Source organism: Prunus mume, linkage group LG2 (assembly GCF_029339155.1).
Source record: "Prunus mume cultivar Tortuosa linkage group LG2, ASM2933915v1, whole genome shotgun sequence".
NCBI classification, from domain to species: domain Eukaryota; kingdom Viridiplantae; phylum Streptophyta; class Magnoliopsida; order Rosales; family Rosaceae; genus Prunus; species Prunus mume.
In genome coordinates this window covers 15,797,232-15,815,839 of record NC_142699.1, presented here as the reverse complement: position 1 = coordinate 15,815,839, position 18,608 = coordinate 15,797,232, and the positions used below count along the sequence as shown (strand labels likewise).

Below are 18,608 nucleotides of genomic sequence, written 5' to 3'. Positions count from 1 at the left end.
ATTATTTTTATTTCTTTGAAAATTTAAAATGGAAAAGCGAACCGCACCACACGTGGCACTGTTCTACTGGACCTTGTATTCTGAAAAGGCCAAGTTTTTTTTTCTTTCTAAAATTTGTTCATTTGGAATTCCTTAACATTTTATTTATGCTTTAAAGCACCAGCCTCCACTAAAGATCCGAGGACGCTTTGTCATTCTCCAGTGCGGAGGGAAAAAAGAAAGAAGGAATCGAAGGAAGCTTCTGGGTCGGTATCCGCTGCGCGTGGTGATAATCGGGCTGTCAACGGACATTGACAGCCCGATTTTGTTGAAGACAAGTCAAAGCAACCAGGTCAGAATATGTTTTCACAATGAACAAATATACCACTTTTCAGTATCAATTCTTGCGTGTTTTCCATGCCTTGCGCATGTAAATTCTATTTCTTGTTTGTTGCCGACTCGCCCTTTTCTTAATTCCGTTTAATATTTTTAATTTTTCGGTCTGAATTCCTTATTCCAATTGGATACAAGCCTAGTCCCACATATATACATATACATATATATATACACACACACACATATATATATATATATATTCGAGTTGCATTATATTTGTAGGTGTTTGGTGGGTTATCGTCATTTTCCCATTAATTTCTGCAGGTTATTCTCGTGTTTGAAATATCAGGCTTTCTGGGTCTTCACCAAATTTGGTTGCTCGGCTTATTATATGTTGTTGTATGGGGGTTGCTTGATATTGGCATGAGAGATTTTGGGCTGCGTTTCCAATATGGCTTCCTTGTCTGGGATCGTTCAACGACCTTTGGTTGCGGCCGCTGCTCTTGCTGTAGCTTCAGTTTCTACTGACATCTCTGATAAATTGCCATCTCACAGATCCAATGACGCTTGTTCTACCTCGGATTTATCACATTCTTCATTGCATAACACCTTTCAAGATTCAAAGTTATCCTGGGTTTCTCACATTTCGGTTTCTAAGCTTGCAAACTTGTCCTTTATCTCTAGAATTCGAGTACCTGTGCCCAATATTAACTTCCCAACTCCCAATTTGGGCGGCAAATTTGTTCCCAAGTTGCTATACTCTTCCGTTGCATCTTCACCTGTTCTTAATTTGTATCAGTCTGCAGACTTGGTTAAAACAACAAACCCAACTACATATAAGCATGATATATCTACTTCCCCATCTGAAGTCACGTACAGATGGCATTTACCTGAGCCAAATGCCATAGATGTTTCCGGTACTTCTGGTTGCTCCTCGGCAAAGTTCAGGACTGTGGTGGTTTTACTAGGATGGTTGGGAGCAAAGCAAAAACATCTCAAGAAGTATGCGAGTGGTATACCTCAAGGGGTTTTCATGTAATTACCTTTACTTTGCCGATGTCTGAGATTCTCAAATACCAACCCGGTGGGAAAGTTGAAGAGCACATCAACTCGCTTGTGAGACATTTGGCTGATTGGTTAGAGGAGGAGCATGGAAAGAATCTGGTTTTTCATACTTTTAGCAATACTGGATGGTTAACGTGAGTTCCACTTTGTCCTCTCTCTCTCTCTATCTCTCTTATACATACACTCCATATGCAATTTCCCCATTCTCTTATGTAACCATCTTACACTGTTTGTTGGTTTGGTTTCATGTTACAGGTATGGGGTAATGTTGGAGCAGTTCCAGATGCATGATCCTTCTCTAATGGGCAGGATTCGGGGTTGCGTTGTGGATTCTGCACCTGTTGCAGCACCTGACCCACAGGTAAAGGATAGTTGCAGTAAAGCAGAAATTGTCTACTGATGTTAGTTAAAATATTAAAATTATCTACGCATACTCTGGCACCAGAGATAGCCTTTTGCTTTCATTTAAAGAATATTGATTTGACCAACAACAATTTTGTAATTGGCTTAATATAATTGTAGCAGTGGACATTATCACTACGGCCAAGCCAAAATGTTGCAAGAATAGTAAAAGAAAGTTTGTCTGCTGAGTATTCCTTGTGCTTAGCACTTAGTCTTAAAACTCCAATGCCTGTTGATCTTTTTCCTTTTTCATTCCAGTTACTGTCCTTCATTTGTTGTCACTGCCTTGCACTCTCTTTAATCTCTCTCTCCCTCTCTTTTTCTCTCTGTGGGGACTGGATGAGTTGGAGGGAGCAGGAAATTATAATCTCTGTGGCATGCTTCATTTTTTTTGGGGGGGTGTTCATTTTTCATATAGCTGTTTGAATATTTTATGCAAGTGATCTACTTTTTGAGTTCCTCTGGGATCAGGTTTTTTCTTTTGTTGGTTCTTAGATGAGTATGCTATCTAATTCTTGACCTTGTGTAGGTTTGGGCTTCTGGTTTCTCAGCAGCCTTTCTGAAAAAGCATAGTGTAGCAGCAAAAGGAGCCGTAGACTCAAATGAGTCAGGGATGGATGCTTTGGTTGGTACCAAGGGAGTAGTGGCACCCAAACCTGCAGTAACTGAAGCAGCTTTGCTAGCAGTTTTGGAGAAGTTCTTTGAAGTGATTTTGAGTCTTCCTACAGTGAACAGGTAGTCTATCTTCTTCTTCTTTGTCCTTTTAGTTTTGGATAAGTTCTTTGAGGTGGTTTTGAATCTTCGTGCAGCTTTCTATGCTTCACATTTCCCTTGATGTTCTTTATTATCTTAGAAAAACCAATGTAGCATGTCAGAGTACTTATAATGCTTAGTATTTCCAAGAAGGAACTTTTCCCTCTTTTCATGGAAAGTAATATGAATATTATTGCATTACAGGAGGCTTTCTGATGTCGTGGGGTTATTGTCAGCCCGACAACCAAGCTGTCCGCAATTATATATATACAGCTCTGCAGACAGGGTGATTCCTGCAGGGTCGGTGGAATCATTCATAAAGCAGCAACGGAGGGCTGGACATGAGGTTAGGGCTTGCAACTTTGTGTCCACGCCTCATGTTGATCATTTCAGAAACGACCCGAAACTGTACACTTCTGAGCTAACCCAGTTTCTGGAGGACTGTGTGCTTACTTGTTGCAAAGAGTCTCATTTATCTTAAACTCGAGTCACAAACCGTGACTCTAATTCTTTTTCTTCTTCGTATGCTGTAAATTCGTGCAGCATATGAATTAGTTCATTGTTGTAGGGAAGGTAGGTTGTTGAATGCCACAGGAAGGCTTAGCCCTCAATTTGTGTTCAGATGTTACAAATATACAAACAGTTTGTTCTCATTGAATACAAAATACAGTTGTTAATGCCATTTGGCATCGACTGACTCAAGGTGATGATTAGGAATACAATTCAAATTATTGGAGGCGAGGCAGCTTTATAATTTAATTTCGTATTATCTTATTGAAAATTGGTAACTACTGCTTGGCAACTTGAACCACTAACCTAATATATTAATATATGAATATATGATGACGACTTATGTGAAAAAACTCAACTCATTCTGCCCGATAAAAGTTTTTGTATAATAAGTCATGTTAGAATGGGTCTAATTGTGGAAAGCCCTTTAATAGCAAGCAATATGACAAATGACACGGTATTATCCTATTCTATAACACTGAGTTTGATCTGCATGGAAAATGACCAAGAAATCTACTTGTCTCTCTAGGAGCTATTCCTAAAGTTATAGAACTAATGTAATACATGACCTAATTCTATGTGAGAGAATGATTGAATCTTTGGGGGGGTGTATATGTATTAATATTGCTCCCAACAAACAAAGCAATGTTATTGTTGTTGTTGGTATTTAAAATGTAAGCTCTGTTTGATGACTCTTGTAATCATTTGTAATCATGTCTTAAGGTTGGTAATGGAATATTTCCTCCACTTTCATATTTTGAATTCGAAGTATCATTATTATTATTTATTTACAAAAATGCAAAGTATCAACACAACCACCAAAAGATAGGCAAGGAAGACAATGACATTGACACCCCCCACCCGCTTTTCAATATTTCCACCAACCACCCAACCCAACTGAATAGACACAAAAAAGACGTTTTCAACCAATCAACACTCCCTGCCCCCCAATTCCTTCATAAACCCTGATCCTAATTGAGCCCCAAATCTCTATTCACGATTGGGGTTAGTGTTACGGTTTCTGTTCTGCAACCACCAATTTCCTCCATCAATGGCTTCTTCAGCCGATTCCTCCTCAATAACGGTTTGCATAAACGAGGCATTGACGGATGATGAGCTCCGGTCGGTGCTAGCAAAGCTGGAGAACCAGAGGGACAAGGAGGTCTTCGGGTTGGTCTGCAAAAGGTGGCTTCATTTGCAGAGCACGGAGAGGAAGAGGCTTTCGGCACGTGCGGGGCCTCATATGCTTCGCAGAATGGCTGACAGGTTCTCCAGGCTTCATGAACTGGACCTCTCCCAGTCCATTTCGAGGTCCTTCTATCCTGGTGTCATTGACTCTGATCTCCGTGTTATTGCTCATGGATTTAAGTGCTTGAGAGTCCTCAATTTGCAGAATTGCAAAGGTATTCTTTTTGGAGTGTGTGGTGTTTGGACATGGGACGTGCTTCATGTATGGAGCAATTTTCGGTTTGTTTCATGGGTTTCTGTTTGTTTTTATTGATTGGGAAAAACTTACTTCACTGTTTCTGATGAAAATATTTTTTTTTTACATATTGGATATCTGTTTTTTTATCATTGTGAGAGATTTTGCAAAATTATGATGGTTCTTTGAGATTGTTTGATGGGTTTGTGCTAGTTGACTATTTGTTACAAATCGAATTGGGGCTTTTTATGAGTTTCTCCAATTTTATGTATTTTTTTGCTGAAAATTAATTTTTCTGTTCATGATTTGGCTTTGAGGGGAGATGAGGTTCCTGTCACTTGTGCAGTATTCTTGAATCTGTAGCTATAATGCCAGAATTTGAGATGTCCTTTGGCATTGGATTATAACAATTCTTTTGAACTTTATTACTTGATGACTTTTTATTTCATTTGACGTTCAAGAAAGAAAGAAATGGTTGTTTATTTTTGAAACTCTTACGCTTGTTGTCTTTTTATTTAACATTTGGACCTGATTAATGTATTGTCTATTTCTTTCTTTTACAGGAATTTCAGATTCCGGTGTCCTTTTCGTTGGATCTGGTCTTTCATCACTACAGTCCCTGGATGTATCATATTGCAGGAAGTTAACGGACAAAGGATTATCAGCTGTTGCTGAGGGCTGCTCTGACCTTCGTAGTCTTTATCTTGCTGGCTGCAGATTTGTTACTGATGGATTATTGCGAGCCCTTTCAAAGAATTGTCACTATTTAGAAGAGTTGGGGCTTCAAGGTTGCACCAACATAACTGACTCTGGACTTACTGATCTTGTAAATGGATGTCAACAGATCAAATTTTTAGATGTCAACAAATGCAGCAATATTGGAGATATTGGAGTTTACAGTGTCTCCATGGCATGCTCATCTTCTCTGAAGACACTGAAGTTGTTGGATTGCTACAAAATCGGGGACGAGTCTATATTATCCTTGGCCAGATTCTGCAAAAATCTTGAAACTCTAATAGTTGGTGGCTGCCGGGACATATCTGATGCGTCAATAAAATTGCTGGCTATTTCTTGTAAGAGTAATCTCAAGAACTTGAGGATGGATTGGTGTTTAAATATCACTGACTCTTCTTTGAGCTGCATCCTTGCTCAGTGCACAAACCTCGAGGCTCTTGACATTGGGTGCTGTGAGGAGGTGACAGATGCTGCCTTTCAGGGTTTAAATGGTGAAGAAAATGAGTTGAGTTTGAAAGTTTTGAAGGTCAGCAACTGCCCAAAAATAACTGTGACAGGCATAGGCATGCTTTTGGACAAATGTGACTCTCTAGAATACCTGGATGTGAGGTCATGCCCACACATTACAGCGGCAGGTTGTGATGAAGCGGGATTGCAGTTTTCTGAATCTTGTAAAGTGAACTTCACGGGGAGCTTATGCGAGCCTGACGTGTTATTTTGAGAGTTGGCATTCAGCCGATGAAGATTTAGATTTGTGACGGCGAGTTCAAAGCAAGCGCTGCTCTCAAAAGCTTGAAATTTGTTACTTTGAGAGCTGGCATTCAGCCGATCAAGATTTGTGAGCCTTTCTGATAAATGTTGGCTTCTTGTGTATTTATCCCTCAGAATACATATTTGTAAATTTATCATGTACAAAACAAGAAGTGGGGAGTCTCATGTTTGGGGTTCCAACAATTTCACATGTTCCTAAAATCGGCATTCATTCTATTAAGTTACTCTCAGTTCTGAAAGAATGGATTCCTCGTCAAGTCAGTTTGGGGGGTGTGGACACACTTGCGCAATATCTTCCATTGCTTTGTACTTTGGGCGGAACAATGTTGTTTTTTTAATTTTTATTTTTCCTCTTTGGGATCTGATGGGGTGAAATAATTAATGTTGTAATTTGTTATCTTATCTGGATTTGAATCTCACTATAATCCTACTGTGTGGAGAATTCTTTCTTTCTTATCAAGATGCACAGAACACAGACAGATTGTAAGTAATGGGAGTTATATAATAACGTATACAGTCAATGGCGGCAGAGATTTATTTATTTATTTTAGTACAAACAATAATTTAAACTACAGGAAAGGGGGATTTGTCACACACACACACAACTATAATTCTGTGGGGATTCGAACCTAAGACCAATCTGCAAGTCAAGACACTTTTTACATTAGGCTAGACCCCGTTGGCAGAGGTTATTAAGAAAGCAGGGGAAAGTGTGGATTTAGTTCTTGAAAAACCCTGATTGTTAATTAAAGAAAACCTGATTACTCGAAAAACCCTTTAACTGGATCTTCCTTCCTAAGCTAAGCGATATCTGGAACGTCATAACATATTCTTTTGTAACTTTTTGGGCTGGCAATTTAGCTTTCTCATGTCATCTCTCTTTTAGTTGTGAATAAGAGAAATGGAAGGGGGGAAAAGCAAGCAGTTGCACAACAAAAAGTTTGGCTCCAACCAACCAACCAACCAACTTGCATTCTAAAGTTGATTTTAGGGATTTTCTTAAAGAACATTCAAAAATGGATGATGGAAAATTGATGTAATTATAATATATCAGAAAAATGGATCCATTTTTGAAACTTAGCTTGCAAGTAACGTTTATGGTCAATATTTGACCCCATTTGGATGAACTTAAAAATCATATTATGAATAAGTTATTGCAATGTCTGAGTCCTATAGGGGAGGAAGGCGCTGGTGTTGTGTTGGTGACAAGTTAAAGCATCTCTCTCTCTCTCTCTCTCTCTCTCTCTCTCTCTCTCTCTCTCTCTGTGATCTATGAATTATACAATACTGCAAGAAATTGAACGAATACAAGTTTCATTGTGTTTATTTAATTTGTGAATTTTTTCATATTCAGTTGGAGGTGCAAGTGAGTAGGCACATTTCCAAATGAATTATGAATTCGCATCCTAGCTCAGCACAGCATTTGCATGGAATTTTATATAAAGAAGAATTTAACAAAACAATAACAAAATTTAAAGAGGTGTTTAAGGAACTGTCCAATACTAAAGAGAAGAAACTGATTTTGTCTGTATGAAATAATATCAAATATGAATAGCCACGTGATTTTCAAAGAAAAGAGTATTTTCTCATTAAAAGAAAAGAAATTTTTTTTATACATTGTCCGCAATGGTATTGAGCTTGCTCTCTTTTATCTAGCTTTGCACGATAATTACAATATCTGATGAAGCAGAGGGAAACAAATGAGACTGCTTTTTAGCACACATCAATTGCATTTTCTCTAAGCTTGAGAAATTGCCTCCTCGAGATATTTCAAAGTTTTCTGGTAGTTCAAGATACCCATAAACCAGAAGTCAAAATTATCCACAGTAACTATTTCTATGTACTTTTGTGATGGCTTCTTCACATTCTCACTTTGGTTTACTCTCTTTATCTTATTCACTGGGATCACCACCTGCAAAAGATACAAATAAATAGCTAGGCATGTTAGACAGAAACATATAGAATAGAAGCCTAGGAGGAGGTAAGTTCTAACACACATGTACAGACAGAGAGAGAGGGAGAGAGAGAGACAAGTAAATTGTCCTTAATTTGTGAATTAAAAGGAATTACCTTGTAGTGGAGTCTAATCAGTTCTCCATTTGATGATGAGAGTTTGATTGATCTCTCACTGCAGAAGGCAATCTTGTCTGTGGAGATGAAGAGGAGGCCTGCTATAGGACCTGCTGTGGTTGATAAATAACACTGAGAAGCCTTCAACAGCTTCTCCCCAGATCTAACACTAAATGCATGTTTGAACACCTTCTCCAACCCACCTACTTGAATAATTTTAGCCCCCAGGCTCAACTTCCCCTTCACTGTCTCTGTGATCTTGGGCCCCAGTTTCACTGCATTCATTTTTTTTATAACCAATATTAGATATCTAAATTCTCTTTCCCATTTGACACATTAGGATATATTAATTATATAGCAAGAAAAGTATTAAGAACTTGAATATGATCCACCCTTACCATGCTCTTTGACTCCATGCGCGAAACTGTCTGCCTTCTTCCCAAGCTTGTTCATTCTCTTAAGCACTGAGTTAACTCTACCAGCTGCAATGGACAATATATGGAATATATCATTAGTTAATGAATTACACAATCCAATGAATGGATTTAAGGGGTAAAAAACCACGAAAAGAATTTACTTGGTCTCAGTTTTGAAGGCCCAGTTTCAGGATATTGAATAGCAGGATCAGGCAGAAGTCTCTTTGGCGAGCTCTCAAAGGCGTATGCTGCTGAGTTGATTGGAATTCCAATAACTTGTCCTTGAACTTGAACTTGAAGTGAAGCCTTCATATTTGATGAGCAAGTAGAAAAATGAATTAATTCAGTTATAGCTAGAATAACTTGACTTGTGAAGAGCGAGTAGGGTAGCTAAGTTAGGTATATGCAGTATCAGAAAACAAAGGAAGTGTGTGATGCTTAGCACTGAGGTATGTATGCTTGCATATATAGATAGATTTATATATATGTATTTAAAGGGATGAAAATAGTACGTGAATCTTCAACTTTATGTTGCATGAGTCACGTATGGCTCATCAATTGAGAATAAAGGCACAGGTAGACTCTTAAAGATAATATTTTAACAAAGATAATGGGAAAGATGGTATCTTTGCCTTGGTTGCTTTAAGAAAAGACATTTCAGCATCCCCTTGTTTGATCAAGAGTATAGGGCAGTTTGCTATATTTGCCAAGGCATTGCAAATTGGCCGACCCAAGCCCAAGGATTACAAAAAAAGAAAGAAATGAAAAAGAAAGTACGTAGCAGAAACAGTATCCTGTCTTGATTAGTTGGGTTGGGAAGGCTTTTCAGTCATAGAAGAAATGAACAAGTCAGCATCAGCATGCGTTAGTTGCGTATTATCTCTCTCTCTCTCTCTCTCTCTCTCTCTCTCTCTCTCATAGTCTAACTGTAGTAGTGTATGATGATGTGTCGTTGAAACCTTTTGAGCTGGCCATTTAGCTTTGTGATGCCACCACGACCACGCCCTCTAATAAGATAAGAGGAAGGGAAAAAGCAAAGGGAAAAGAGATTTCAGTATTTGTGACATGAGCCAAATCACATGCTAATGAAGGCCAAGGCATTAAGACAGATGAGATTTAGATGAACATATAGATAGATATAGCGATGATGATGTTGGAGACTGGTATCAGCTTAGCTAATAGCTATCTGAGATTACTAGTACATCAAAACCAATTGCCTCCTGTGAGTGTGAGTAAGCTTTTGTCCATCAACCAACCTCCAACTTCCAAGGGAATGGGAATGCAATGTGCTGCTAACAGTTTAAGAGAAGCTGACAGCTTTTTTTTCTTTCTTTTTGGGGAAGACTTTGATTCACAGAAATTGCAGTTGCAAGAAAAGGTGGCGGCAGTTGGACAAGGAGGAGGGCCACCATCCATCCACCACATATCCCCACCGCCTACATTCCATTCCAGTGAAGCGTGTTAATTGGTCAAAAGACAAAGCCTTAGCCTTAGCCTTAGCCTTAGCCTTGTCACATCACATCTTTGACAGGCAAGTGCGTGTATGCTTATCTGGACTAGAGTCATCGTCCATTTGGCATTAATTCCTTCCTTTTTATCATCTCAAAAGCCACCTTTTTTTTATATTTCAAATTTCAATCTCAGGTCAGGTGTATGTTTGGTTCCCTTCCCTTTCCAGGGAAAAAAAAGAAAGAAAGAAAGAAAACAAGACTGGCTAGGAGGAAAAGTAGAGAGAGAGAGAGAGAGAGAGAGAGAGAGAGAGAGAGAGAGATAAATATATGATCTTCACCTTTGTTTCCAAAATCCAAGATCCCCATCCATTCATCCTAAGCATAGGAAAGCAAGGCAAAAGCAAGCAAAAAGTGTGGGGGAGATAATTGGATATTCCAACTTTTGTGTTTGGGAGAAAAGGGGAACACACGTCAAAGACGCATCAGCTCCCATTCCCCACCCACATGCATTTTCATGCTATTTTCATTTTCTAGCTTTATAACCAAACCAAACCAAAAACCAGGCCTCGTGCTTTCAATTATTACTAGTAGTGTAACATCTTATTTCAGCTTTTCTACATCATCTTATGACGTTTTTGAGCTTCAAAGTTGACAATTGCATTGATGATCCAACCAAGACATTATAAACTGGAGAAATTATGATGTTCACAACAGCACCAAGTTGTCGGAAACACCAAAAATATATCCAGTGAACGTACAACTTTTATGTTGTTTATTTATAAAACTTTCTACTTTGATGTTTTGAATGACTGAAGGATTTGCCAATTACATTACGTCCAACAATAATTTAGGATTCCTAGTACAGGGAATGGAGCTTTTCAAGTTTAGACAAGTATTTGAGCCCCGATCGACGAGGTCCTCCTGCTGACACCACAACATCTGTCACCAAACCATCCATGAAAATTGAAATAGGAAACATAAGAAATTTTTTGGAGGGATCTGATCTGACCTGCCGCAACAATGAAATAATTACCATGTATAAGTGCTTGCATCCTGCCTTTCAGTAACAAGCAAATCAACATTCCTTTGGTATGGACTGGGGACTGGACTGGACTGGACTGGACAATCAATCATCAACATTCCATTGCTTTAATTGCATTTACAATTTTCTCCATTTGCATTGCTCGACTACCCTTTACCAAAACAACATCATTATAAATAACCCTCTTCACAATTTCTTGTGCAAAAGTTCCCGAGTCAAGAGCATACACAATATTTCTGTCTTCAAGCAAGTTGAGATTCTTAGCAGCTGCACGAAACCTCCTCCCAACAAGCCCAACTAAATCAATATGAGCACTACAACAGCAGCGCTTCAGAATCATCTTGTGAGACTCCAACTCAATTGCACCAAGTTCTAACATGTCGCCAAGCACGACAATTCTTTTGCCTCCGCAATCAATATCAATACTCTCTAGTAAGTCAATGGCAGCCTTGGTGCTCACAGGATTGGCATTGTAAGCATCATTCACTATTTTCATTCCATTTCTACCAACTTCAAGCTCCGACCTCATGTGAACAGGAGAAAATGCTGACAGGCGATTTCCAATTTCAGAAAGAGAGACTCCCAAAAGGGTCGCAACTGCTGCTGCTGCACATGCATTGAGAGCCAAATGCAAACCTGGACTAGCTATCACGAATTCTACCCTGCAAAAGGAAACCACCATTTCAATGATACGTTTGAGCAGGAGAGCACTCAATGCATGTCTTGATGAAAACAGCAGCGACGCGACTCGACCAAAAAGCAATGGATATGAATGAAATATCTGACAGGTTGTGATGATCTACAAAGCTCTTTGTCCAATATTTTCGATAAAATTTATGTAAACAAGAAAGAATCATCATATTTCATGGTATTAACAAGGTACACTGAAGATTTCACAATGTTTTCTATTTCATATCAGATGAGAAATGTTTACGAGGGGCTTACATCTCTTGATGATTCTGTAAGACAACTCTAACTCCAAGACCTCCATCCGTGCTTTCTGACGCTACCAACCGAACATCACACCCCAATCTATGACCAAAGAGCACCTGCTTATGGCAAGAAACAACAAACAAACCAATTTAGTAATGGCACACAGAAAAAGGGAAAAAAGAAGAAGAAGAAGAAGAAGAAGAAAAGAGTAATCATATTAATAGGTCACCTTTTTTACACCAAGTGGTACAGGGAGGTTCATAACAAGTGGATCATCAGCATTCAAAACACAAACATCCCCGGGCTTTGCTTCGGCCAAAATCTCCCCCTTGGCCATGCCTATCTCCTCTAAACTGGAGAAATTTTGAAAATGGGAAGCGCCCACATTTAAAATGACCCTGATAGTGGGCCGAGCCATCCTCGCAAGCTCTAATATCTCCCCCTTCCCACTCATTCCCATCTCCAAAACCACAATCCCAGTTCCTGCAGGAACCCCAATTAGCGACAGAGCCACCCCAATTTCACTATTCCAATTCCCATGACTTTGATGAACATGAAGAACCAAACCTCTTGAACTCTGATTTTGAAGAGCCAAAGCTATCATGCATTTTGTGCTAGTCTTACCCACACTCCCGGTCACTCCCACCACTTCTCCATGGAACCTATTCCTCGCATAACTTGCCATCTTCGTCAATGAAATTACAGTATTGCCATCGAATTGAACGAAGCCCTTGTCCCAATTTTCGCAAACCCGGTTGCCGATAACTCCGGCACAGCCTTTATTACGGGATAATTCCGGGGTTATGAAATCGTGGGCGTCGAAGTTTAGACCGGCAATGGCGAAGAACCATTGGTTGGGCTGAAGGGTTCTGGTGTCTGTAGAAACGGTTCCAGGAGGACCCCATTTCACAATCCTGCCATTGACAGCGTCGGCGATCTCAGAGGCGGTCCAAGTGGGATTGGGGGTATTTGGGGAGCTAGGGTTTATTGAATTACGGGTGACAGAGATGGAGTGCCTTGATTTTATGATTGAATTTGTGAATAAGTGAGGGAAGGAGGAGGGGTGTGGTGTTGCTCCAGCTGCTGCTGTTGCAGACATTGCCGCCAAGTCAAATGTTCATATGAAAGGAACAACCTTTATTTTTGCTTAACTCGATTAAATTTTGTTTCGTTCTTCTTTTTTGGGTCCGAAAGGCAAGGCCCCAAATGCCAATTCAAAAAATGCCTGAGAAGAAGAAAGCAGCAACACAAAAAAAGGCCCTAAACCCAGGCAATGACCAAAACAAGATCATCAACCCACACAAACACTCCACCAAAACAAAAAAACTAGACAAAATCAGTGAACAAGGAGCTTCATTGTAGGCTAAGTGATATTGTGTTCAAATTCCCTACCCCAATACTGCTTCTGTCTTTCAACTGAACCAAAAAAAACAAAAAAAATTAAAAACAAACCTATATCAATCAAACAGATGGAGGCCGTCACTTAAGAGAACACCAACCAGGGAAGATGGGGAATGTAGTCACTTCACTTCACATGCGATATTTTTACTATCCTGTGAAAACTTAAAGCCTTTTGTTAAAGATGGCATGGCAGTCAAAGAATACTGGATTTATGACACAAATTCTACAATACATCAATGCTAACGATGTGCTATTGCTACCCAAAATAATATTTCAAATGTCAAAGCGTCCCTCCACAAGTTTTGCCTTACAACAGCTCTTCACTGCCTTCCAATGCTCAAACGATTTCCATCAAAGACAAAACAAATACTAGGACTTCTACCTGCCAATAAATATCGCCATCTTTTTCCCAATTGCCGCCTATACACATTCATGTAATTCTTCCCCCATATAGAAATGGCTTATTTCGTACAAGAATAGACTAGTAATGGTAAAACATTCAACAACTTGTGCTTTGCTAATACCTAAAACATGCAGGCTCAGAGCGAAATGATCCTAAAATCCCAACATCGAGCACAAGCTACAAGGGTGGTGGTCTCTGTTCTTTGTACACTACATTCTGAAGCTGCTGCTGCTGCTACTGCCAAATATCACATTACCTATGAGAAGTGTGAGGCATTGGATATGTCATGGGAACCATGTTCATTGGTGGCCCCGGAACAACTCCTCCAGGTACGGGGGCTCTCAGACCATATGCCATGTGTGGAGGCCCTGCAGGGAGATTCACAGGTGTGCCGACGGCTGATACAAGGGGTCCTCCAATCGGTTGTCCTATAGTCGGTGCACCGTACATGCCAACCCCTGGCCCTGGAGGCCCAGCAGGAGATTGTTTGGTTGATTTGCCAGAAGAACCTACTGCAGAACCATTTGCTTGACCTGTTATTGGCCCTTGAGGTGATGAAATGTCTCCATTGTTGACACTGGTGATATCATGAATGCTTGATCTCCTTCTGTCCTTGTTCATTGAATTCAAACGTATGAAGTACTTCTGTGCGTGGCTTGCCACTTGCGTAGGAGTTCTTGTTACCACAAAATTCCGAGATATGCTTCGCCAGTCACCTTTCCCATATTTCTCCAAACCAAGAAGAAATAGCCTGTCATGGAACAAGAACAGGAAAAAAAAAACATAAGAACTTGTTCTCAAGTACAACAGAGAACTCACAACCAAGAAAATACCATCACAATGGATGTTTTTCATAGGACACAATATGTGTTTGATATCATTAAACATTGCAACCATCCTTCTTAAAAGAGTATTAGATTTTTAACCACAGTTAATATGACTGTAACTCCCAAACTGTAAATTACAACAGAAATATATCTCTTGCAAGTCATGAATATATTTGGCACATAATACTACTTCAGTCTATTTCAGAAATCATCTATGCAGGCAACAAATTTTCACTTTTCTCAATTAAGTTTGTATTTAGAACAGGGTTAGTGAACAATAACTGCAACAACTGTAAAAGGTCAACATTGACCTCTGCAAGTTCAAACTTTAATACAAAGTTTCATAATCAATATCCACATTTCATTTTTGGCTCCAGAGTTGAGAAAGAAATCCAAAATTGTTCATGTAAGTTAGGGTGCATGAATAAGATCAGCTCGGAAGGCATAGCTGAAAAAATACTGTGAAGCTTAATGCGGCTATTAAACGATCAAGAAAACTGACACTTTGACTGCACCGGCAATGGTCATTATTTTTTAAAAATCTCTCAGAAGCAAAGAGTCAGAAAACATTGCAAGGTTGGTCTAAGATGGCAGTGTCCAGGACGTGTTGAGGAAGTTGTGGCAAAAGGACCACATTCCATTAGATAAGCCAGTGAAGTTAACAGTCGCCAAAGTTTCACACTTGGCCAACTTGGAACCATATAAAAGAAATGGAACACGATCAGGAAAATTTGGTTGAGATTCCCTATGTTGGAGACTCACAAGAGGGGTCAACGCCCTCACCAGAAACATAAGCTTTCAATTTTTACCCTATAATAAGAACCTAGGTGACAACAAAAGATGAACACTACCAAAATGCCTACTTAAAAACTGAAGAAAGAAAATTTATCAAGCATTATTAATAAACAGAAATTTATTGATATATACAAGTCAAGCACAACTGTTTGAATTTTCATTTAAAGAGAGAAAAAATGGCAGTCTGGATAACAAGAACTGGAATCATACCACATATGGCTTACATATGTCCTAGGATCAGATCAGGGCACAAGTCTGCGAACATGATCAGCTGGTTTAAATGAAAAGACTCTGAACAGACTTGGATATGGATTTTTCATTCATTCTTAAAAACCTCACATTTTGGACAACACGGCCTAGCCTAAAGAAACATTTTTTTGGTAGTAGGGAGAAAAGAAACACGCACTTGCAAAAGAACTGTTGAGAAAGGAGAGGGCAATCAAAACACTAGATCAGAAAAGTACTAAAACTAATAAATCATGCACTCATTGACTTATGATGATTTTCTAGTATATCCAATTCTGAGGAAGAGCAAAACCTCAAGTTCAAAGTTCAGCCTATATAATTTCTTACTTACATAAGACACAACTTGTAAACAGGAGAAGAAAAGGAAAGGAGTACAAAAAGACAAGTTCCCACCCTAAAGCCAACCAGAAATAGGCAAATTATAGCTAATTTGACACCTTAGTTCTATACTTCCATAAATATACCATTTTATGATGAACACAATTACTGTTCAGATCTAAATCTACGGATCACATATTTCTGCTAAAATAATTACCAGCCAATCACAATTTGAGTCAAGCAGGTGCGGCAGTTCCCAGTCACTTCATGCCAGTGCCAAGTAGAGAACCATTAGTTTCTAAATATTTAGCCCAACCCAATGTAGTAGTGCAATATGCCAATAGCTGAGGCAAGGCATATACCAAAATCATTATATTAGGATACAGGTGATCCATCAGTAGTCACCAAATCCCAAAGAAAAGTTCAGATCAAAGGAACCTACATGCATATAAACTAACGGTTTCTCATTTCAGGCAACCTATCCTAAAGGTTGTGCTATACCAAGTCCTGTTTTGGATAAGCCGAGTCGACTGCCATGATAGACATGCATTTAAATATGACAAAACCATGTTTTCTTCACTTATGCCATTATCCTTCAAGATTATAATACAACAGTTATACCCTACTGGATATGAGCTTGAAGACTAATACTGAATTATTGAAACATGCCATGGATTTGATAGAAATAACAAAAATGGAATAATTTTGATATGGAAGTTCTTCAATACAGTTTACCAACTATCATCACCTATAAAGCAACTTCAGAAAAAATTGTTGGACAAACACACTTAAGATCATAAAGTTGCACCAGGGATGAAACTCCTTGTAAAAATTAAGTAAAGTTATCCCAAAAGTATTTCTACTATTAATTATAAAAACAAAAAAGATGTGGACTGGAAAGAATAACAAATCTTTAGCTTCATTTAGATACTTCCACAAGTGCCACCTATGATTAGGGAAAGAAAATAATTAAATCAACAATAATATATTCACCTGTGTTCATCCTCTGTCCAAGCAATCCCCTTTCGGCGCTCCTGATCAGCCCTTGAAGCCTTAGTTCCATGATTAGATTCGCTGCTGTAGTTTCCAGAATGTCCACCTTTCTTATTAGTTCCTTCGTCACTGGCATGGCTTGTCGAACCCTCTGAAGAAGAATTGTAGCAAGGCAGTGGCACAAAACCAGCTTCGATCTGGTTTATGTCATCAACTAAGAGTTCATAATGATGTTTTATTTCCTCTATGGTTTTCCCTGGTACATCAGCTGCAATTTTTTCCCACCGATCTGAAGAATCCTCAGGATAAGTTGCCAGAGCATTCTCAAATGCCTTATCCTGCTCTCGACTCCACAAGGAGCTACTACCTGCTTCATCCACGGTCATCTATGTAGTCTTGTTTGACTCAACTATCCAAAATATAGCCCACTGGAAGAAGAGAAACAAGTAATCTAGCAAACTCCTCCTGTTGATTTATGCTACACCTGGTCTGAAACTATCAACTGTCCAGAATTGTTCTTGGGACTTGGATCTAAATTATTTCAATAGTGGGTTACCAGTAACAGCTTCTTTGATGGTGAGCTAAATTATGGGAAGCAGATGCGTCAGACCACAGAGGTAAGCAAGAGCAAAAATAAACAGACCCAGAGAACGCCAAAGAAGCTGAACTCAGTGAAGCGTGCGAAGATTTCAATGGTGATTTGCTCCACAATTCAATAATTGGACACCTCTGAATTGCTGACCTATTGATGAACGAAAAGGCAACAAAGTTCAGTTAGACCATGAGAAATCTCTGAAATCCATAATATCAAAGACGCAATAAATGGCAGTTTAAAAACGAATAAGAATTCAATGCGATTGTAAATTTAGTAGAATGGTAATTAGGGTTTTACTTCGTGAGATATGAAAGATACTACGAAATAATCACACACGGAAGAAAACTCAGAAGTCTTTGATGGACAAGAATAGTAATCATACTGCCATTTTCACTTCTAACAAAACAAATCCCAGTTCTCAGCAGCCCCACTGATATGAACAGTTTTAACAGCACAGGCCCACAAGGAGTTATCTGCTACTCCAACCCACTGTTTTGAAACTCAATTTTACAGTTTTATACTAAACCTTGCTCACTTTGAATCCATGGCCAGACTATATTTGGTGAATCCCCATCCAAATTACCCACCTTATTCTCAGTGAAGAAAAGCCACATGGAGTGGTAGAAGATTTTCCGGTCGTCAACCATGAATAGAAATCTCATCCAGTCAATTCTACGTTTTACGTAAATGCACCCACTTGGTAAATCCCCTTTTTTCACCCGTTGTTTTGGGGAAACCTACCTTAGGATCTTTTCCTTCCCACCCTGACTCAGAACAGTGATTCTAGAGACCAACAAAATACTGTTAAACTAACCAGAGAGAGAGAGCGAGACGGAGAGATTGCCTAATAAAACATACAGTGCATAGTACTAACTATAAAATTAAGCAACAAGCAAAGAACTTTACTTTCAGAACCAGTGTTATCAGATTGTATTAACAGGAAAGTAACCTAACCTTGAGTGTGCAAGACCTTGCTTCACCTCCTCTCTCTCTCCCTCTCTCTCTCTACCCTCTGTGTGTGGTGTATTTCTCAGTATTTTACCAAAAGTGAAAAATTTGACAATTCAGGTATTTACTTTGATTGCATATTTTACTGCAAGTTTAAATAAATATAGAAACTAAAAACAATAAAACCGAATCAAAA

General features: G+C 39.0%; 5 protein-coding genes and 1 long non-coding RNA gene across 10 annotated transcripts; 3 read left to right on the top strand and 3 right to left on the bottom strand.

The window, feature by feature from the left end:
- The first annotated feature begins 41 nt into the window (after window positions 1-41).
- LOC103321096 (alpha/beta-Hydrolases superfamily protein) lies at window positions 42-3,237 on the top strand. Its single transcript, XM_016792229.2, is given in 6 exon segments — window positions 42-331; window positions 640-1,319; window positions 1,322-1,514; window positions 1,636-1,741; window positions 2,312-2,517; window positions 2,740-3,237. Coding segments are annotated over 5 exon segments (1,335 nt in total). The 5' UTR covers window positions 42-331; window positions 640-766; the 3' UTR covers window positions 3,017-3,237.
- A 683-nt stretch (window positions 3,238-3,920) lies between these two features.
- LOC103321097 (RNI-like superfamily protein) lies at window positions 3,921-6,430 on the top strand. Its single transcript, XM_008222858.2, has 2 exons — window positions 3,921-4,448; window positions 5,032-6,430. The coding sequence occupies exons 1-2, from the start codon at window positions 4,097-4,099 to the stop codon at window positions 5,922-5,924; spliced, it is 1,245 nt and encodes a 414-aa protein (XP_008221080.2). The 5' UTR covers window positions 3,921-4,096; the 3' UTR covers window positions 5,925-6,430.
- A 1,107-nt stretch (window positions 6,431-7,537) lies between these two features.
- LOC103321098 (GEM-like protein 4) lies at window positions 7,538-8,927 on the bottom strand. Its single transcript, XM_008222859.3, has 4 exons — window positions 8,622-8,927; window positions 8,443-8,526; window positions 8,045-8,319; window positions 7,538-7,886 (listed from the first exon to the last, which is right to left on the bottom strand). The coding sequence occupies exons 1-4, from the start codon at window positions 8,770-8,772 to the stop codon at window positions 7,713-7,715; spliced, it is 684 nt and encodes a 227-aa protein (XP_008221081.1). The 5' UTR covers window positions 8,773-8,927; the 3' UTR covers window positions 7,538-7,712.
- A 1,730-nt stretch (window positions 8,928-10,657) lies between these two features.
- LOC103321099 (uncharacterized) lies at window positions 10,658-13,367 on the bottom strand. 2 transcript variants are annotated; one of them, XR_016124129.1, is made up of 4 exons: window positions 12,116-13,367; window positions 11,899-12,002; window positions 10,921-11,615; window positions 10,658-10,832 (listed from the first exon to the last, which is right to left on the bottom strand). XR_016124129.1 is itself a non-coding variant. In XM_008222860.3 (3 exons), exons 1-3 carry the CDS (start codon window positions 12,983-12,985, stop codon window positions 11,045-11,047), a joined length of 1,545 nt encoding a protein of 514 aa, XP_008221082.2. In that variant the 5' UTR covers window positions 12,986-13,367; the 3' UTR covers window positions 10,658-11,044. The 2 variants fall into 2 exon arrangements, 1 of the variants encoding a protein (XP_008221082.2); XM_008222860.3 differs by having other exon boundaries at window positions 10,658-11,615.
- LOC148919721 (uncharacterized) lies at window positions 11,603-13,037 on the top strand. The gene is made up of 2 exons (XR_016124130.1): window positions 11,603-11,741; window positions 11,873-13,037. It is a non-coding gene; the product is annotated as an uncharacterized LOC148919721 (long non-coding RNA).
- Window positions 13,368-13,508: 141 nt separating the features above from the next.
- Window positions 13,509-18,608, bottom strand: LOC103321101 (Duplicated homeodomain-like superfamily protein). Of its 4 annotated transcripts, none has more exons than XM_089045924.1 (3): window positions 18,419-18,608; window positions 16,870-17,611; window positions 13,509-14,441 (listed from the first exon to the last, which is right to left on the bottom strand). In XM_089045924.1, the coding sequence occupies exons 2-3, from the start codon at window positions 17,253-17,255 to the stop codon at window positions 13,943-13,945; spliced, it is 885 nt and encodes a 294-aa protein (XP_088902050.1). In that variant the 5' UTR covers window positions 17,256-17,611; window positions 18,419-18,608; the 3' UTR covers window positions 13,509-13,942. The 4 variants fall into 4 exon arrangements, with proteins under 4 accessions (XP_088902050.1, XP_088902051.1, XP_088902052.1 ...); XM_089045925.1 differs by lacking the exon at window positions 18,419-18,608 and adding an exon at window positions 18,052-18,315; XM_089045926.1 differs by lacking the exon at window positions 18,419-18,608 and adding an exon at window positions 17,847-18,061.

Bases quoted from the DNA above. Each gene is read 5' to 3' on its own strand.
- LOC103321098 (XM_008222859.3), bottom strand. From the start codon at position 8,772: ATGAAGGCTTCACTTCAAGTTCAAGTTCAAGGACAAGTTATTGGAATT. The intron at 8,527-8,621 runs GTAAATTCTTTT...TGTCCATTGCAG, and splicing joins GCCTTCAAAACTGAGACCAA to CTGGTAGAGTTAACTCAGTG. The intron at 7,887-8,044 runs GTAATTCCTTTT...TATCTTTTGCAG, and splicing joins TGATTAGACTCCACTACAAG to GTGGTGATCCCAGTGAATAA.
- LOC103321099 (XM_008222860.3), bottom strand. From the start codon at position 12,985: ATGTCTGCAACAGCAGCAGCTGGAGCAACACCACACCCCTCCTCCTTC. The intron at 12,003-12,115 runs GTGACCTATTAA...TGCCATAAGCAG, and splicing joins TACCACTTGGTGTAAAAAAG to GTGCTCTTTGGTCATAGATT. The intron at 11,616-11,898 runs GTAAGCCCCTCG...TTCCTTTTGCAG, and splicing joins TTACAGAATCATCAAGAGAT to GGTAGAATTCGTGATAGCTA.
- LOC103321097 (XM_008222858.2), top strand. From the start codon at position 4,097: ATGGCTTCTTCAGCCGATTCCTCCTCAATAACGGTTTGCATAAACGAG. The intron at 4,449-5,031 runs GTATTCTTTTTG...TTTCTTTTACAG, and splicing joins CAATTTGCAGAATTGCAAAG to GAATTTCAGATTCCGGTGTC.
- LOC103321101 (XM_089045924.1), bottom strand. From the start codon at position 17,255: ATGACCGTGGATGAAGCAGGTAGTAGCTCCTTGTGGAGTCGAGAGCAG. The intron at 14,442-16,869 runs GTGAATATATTA...GTTCCATGACAG, and splicing joins TGGACAGAGGATGAACACAG to GCTATTTCTTCTTGGTTTGG.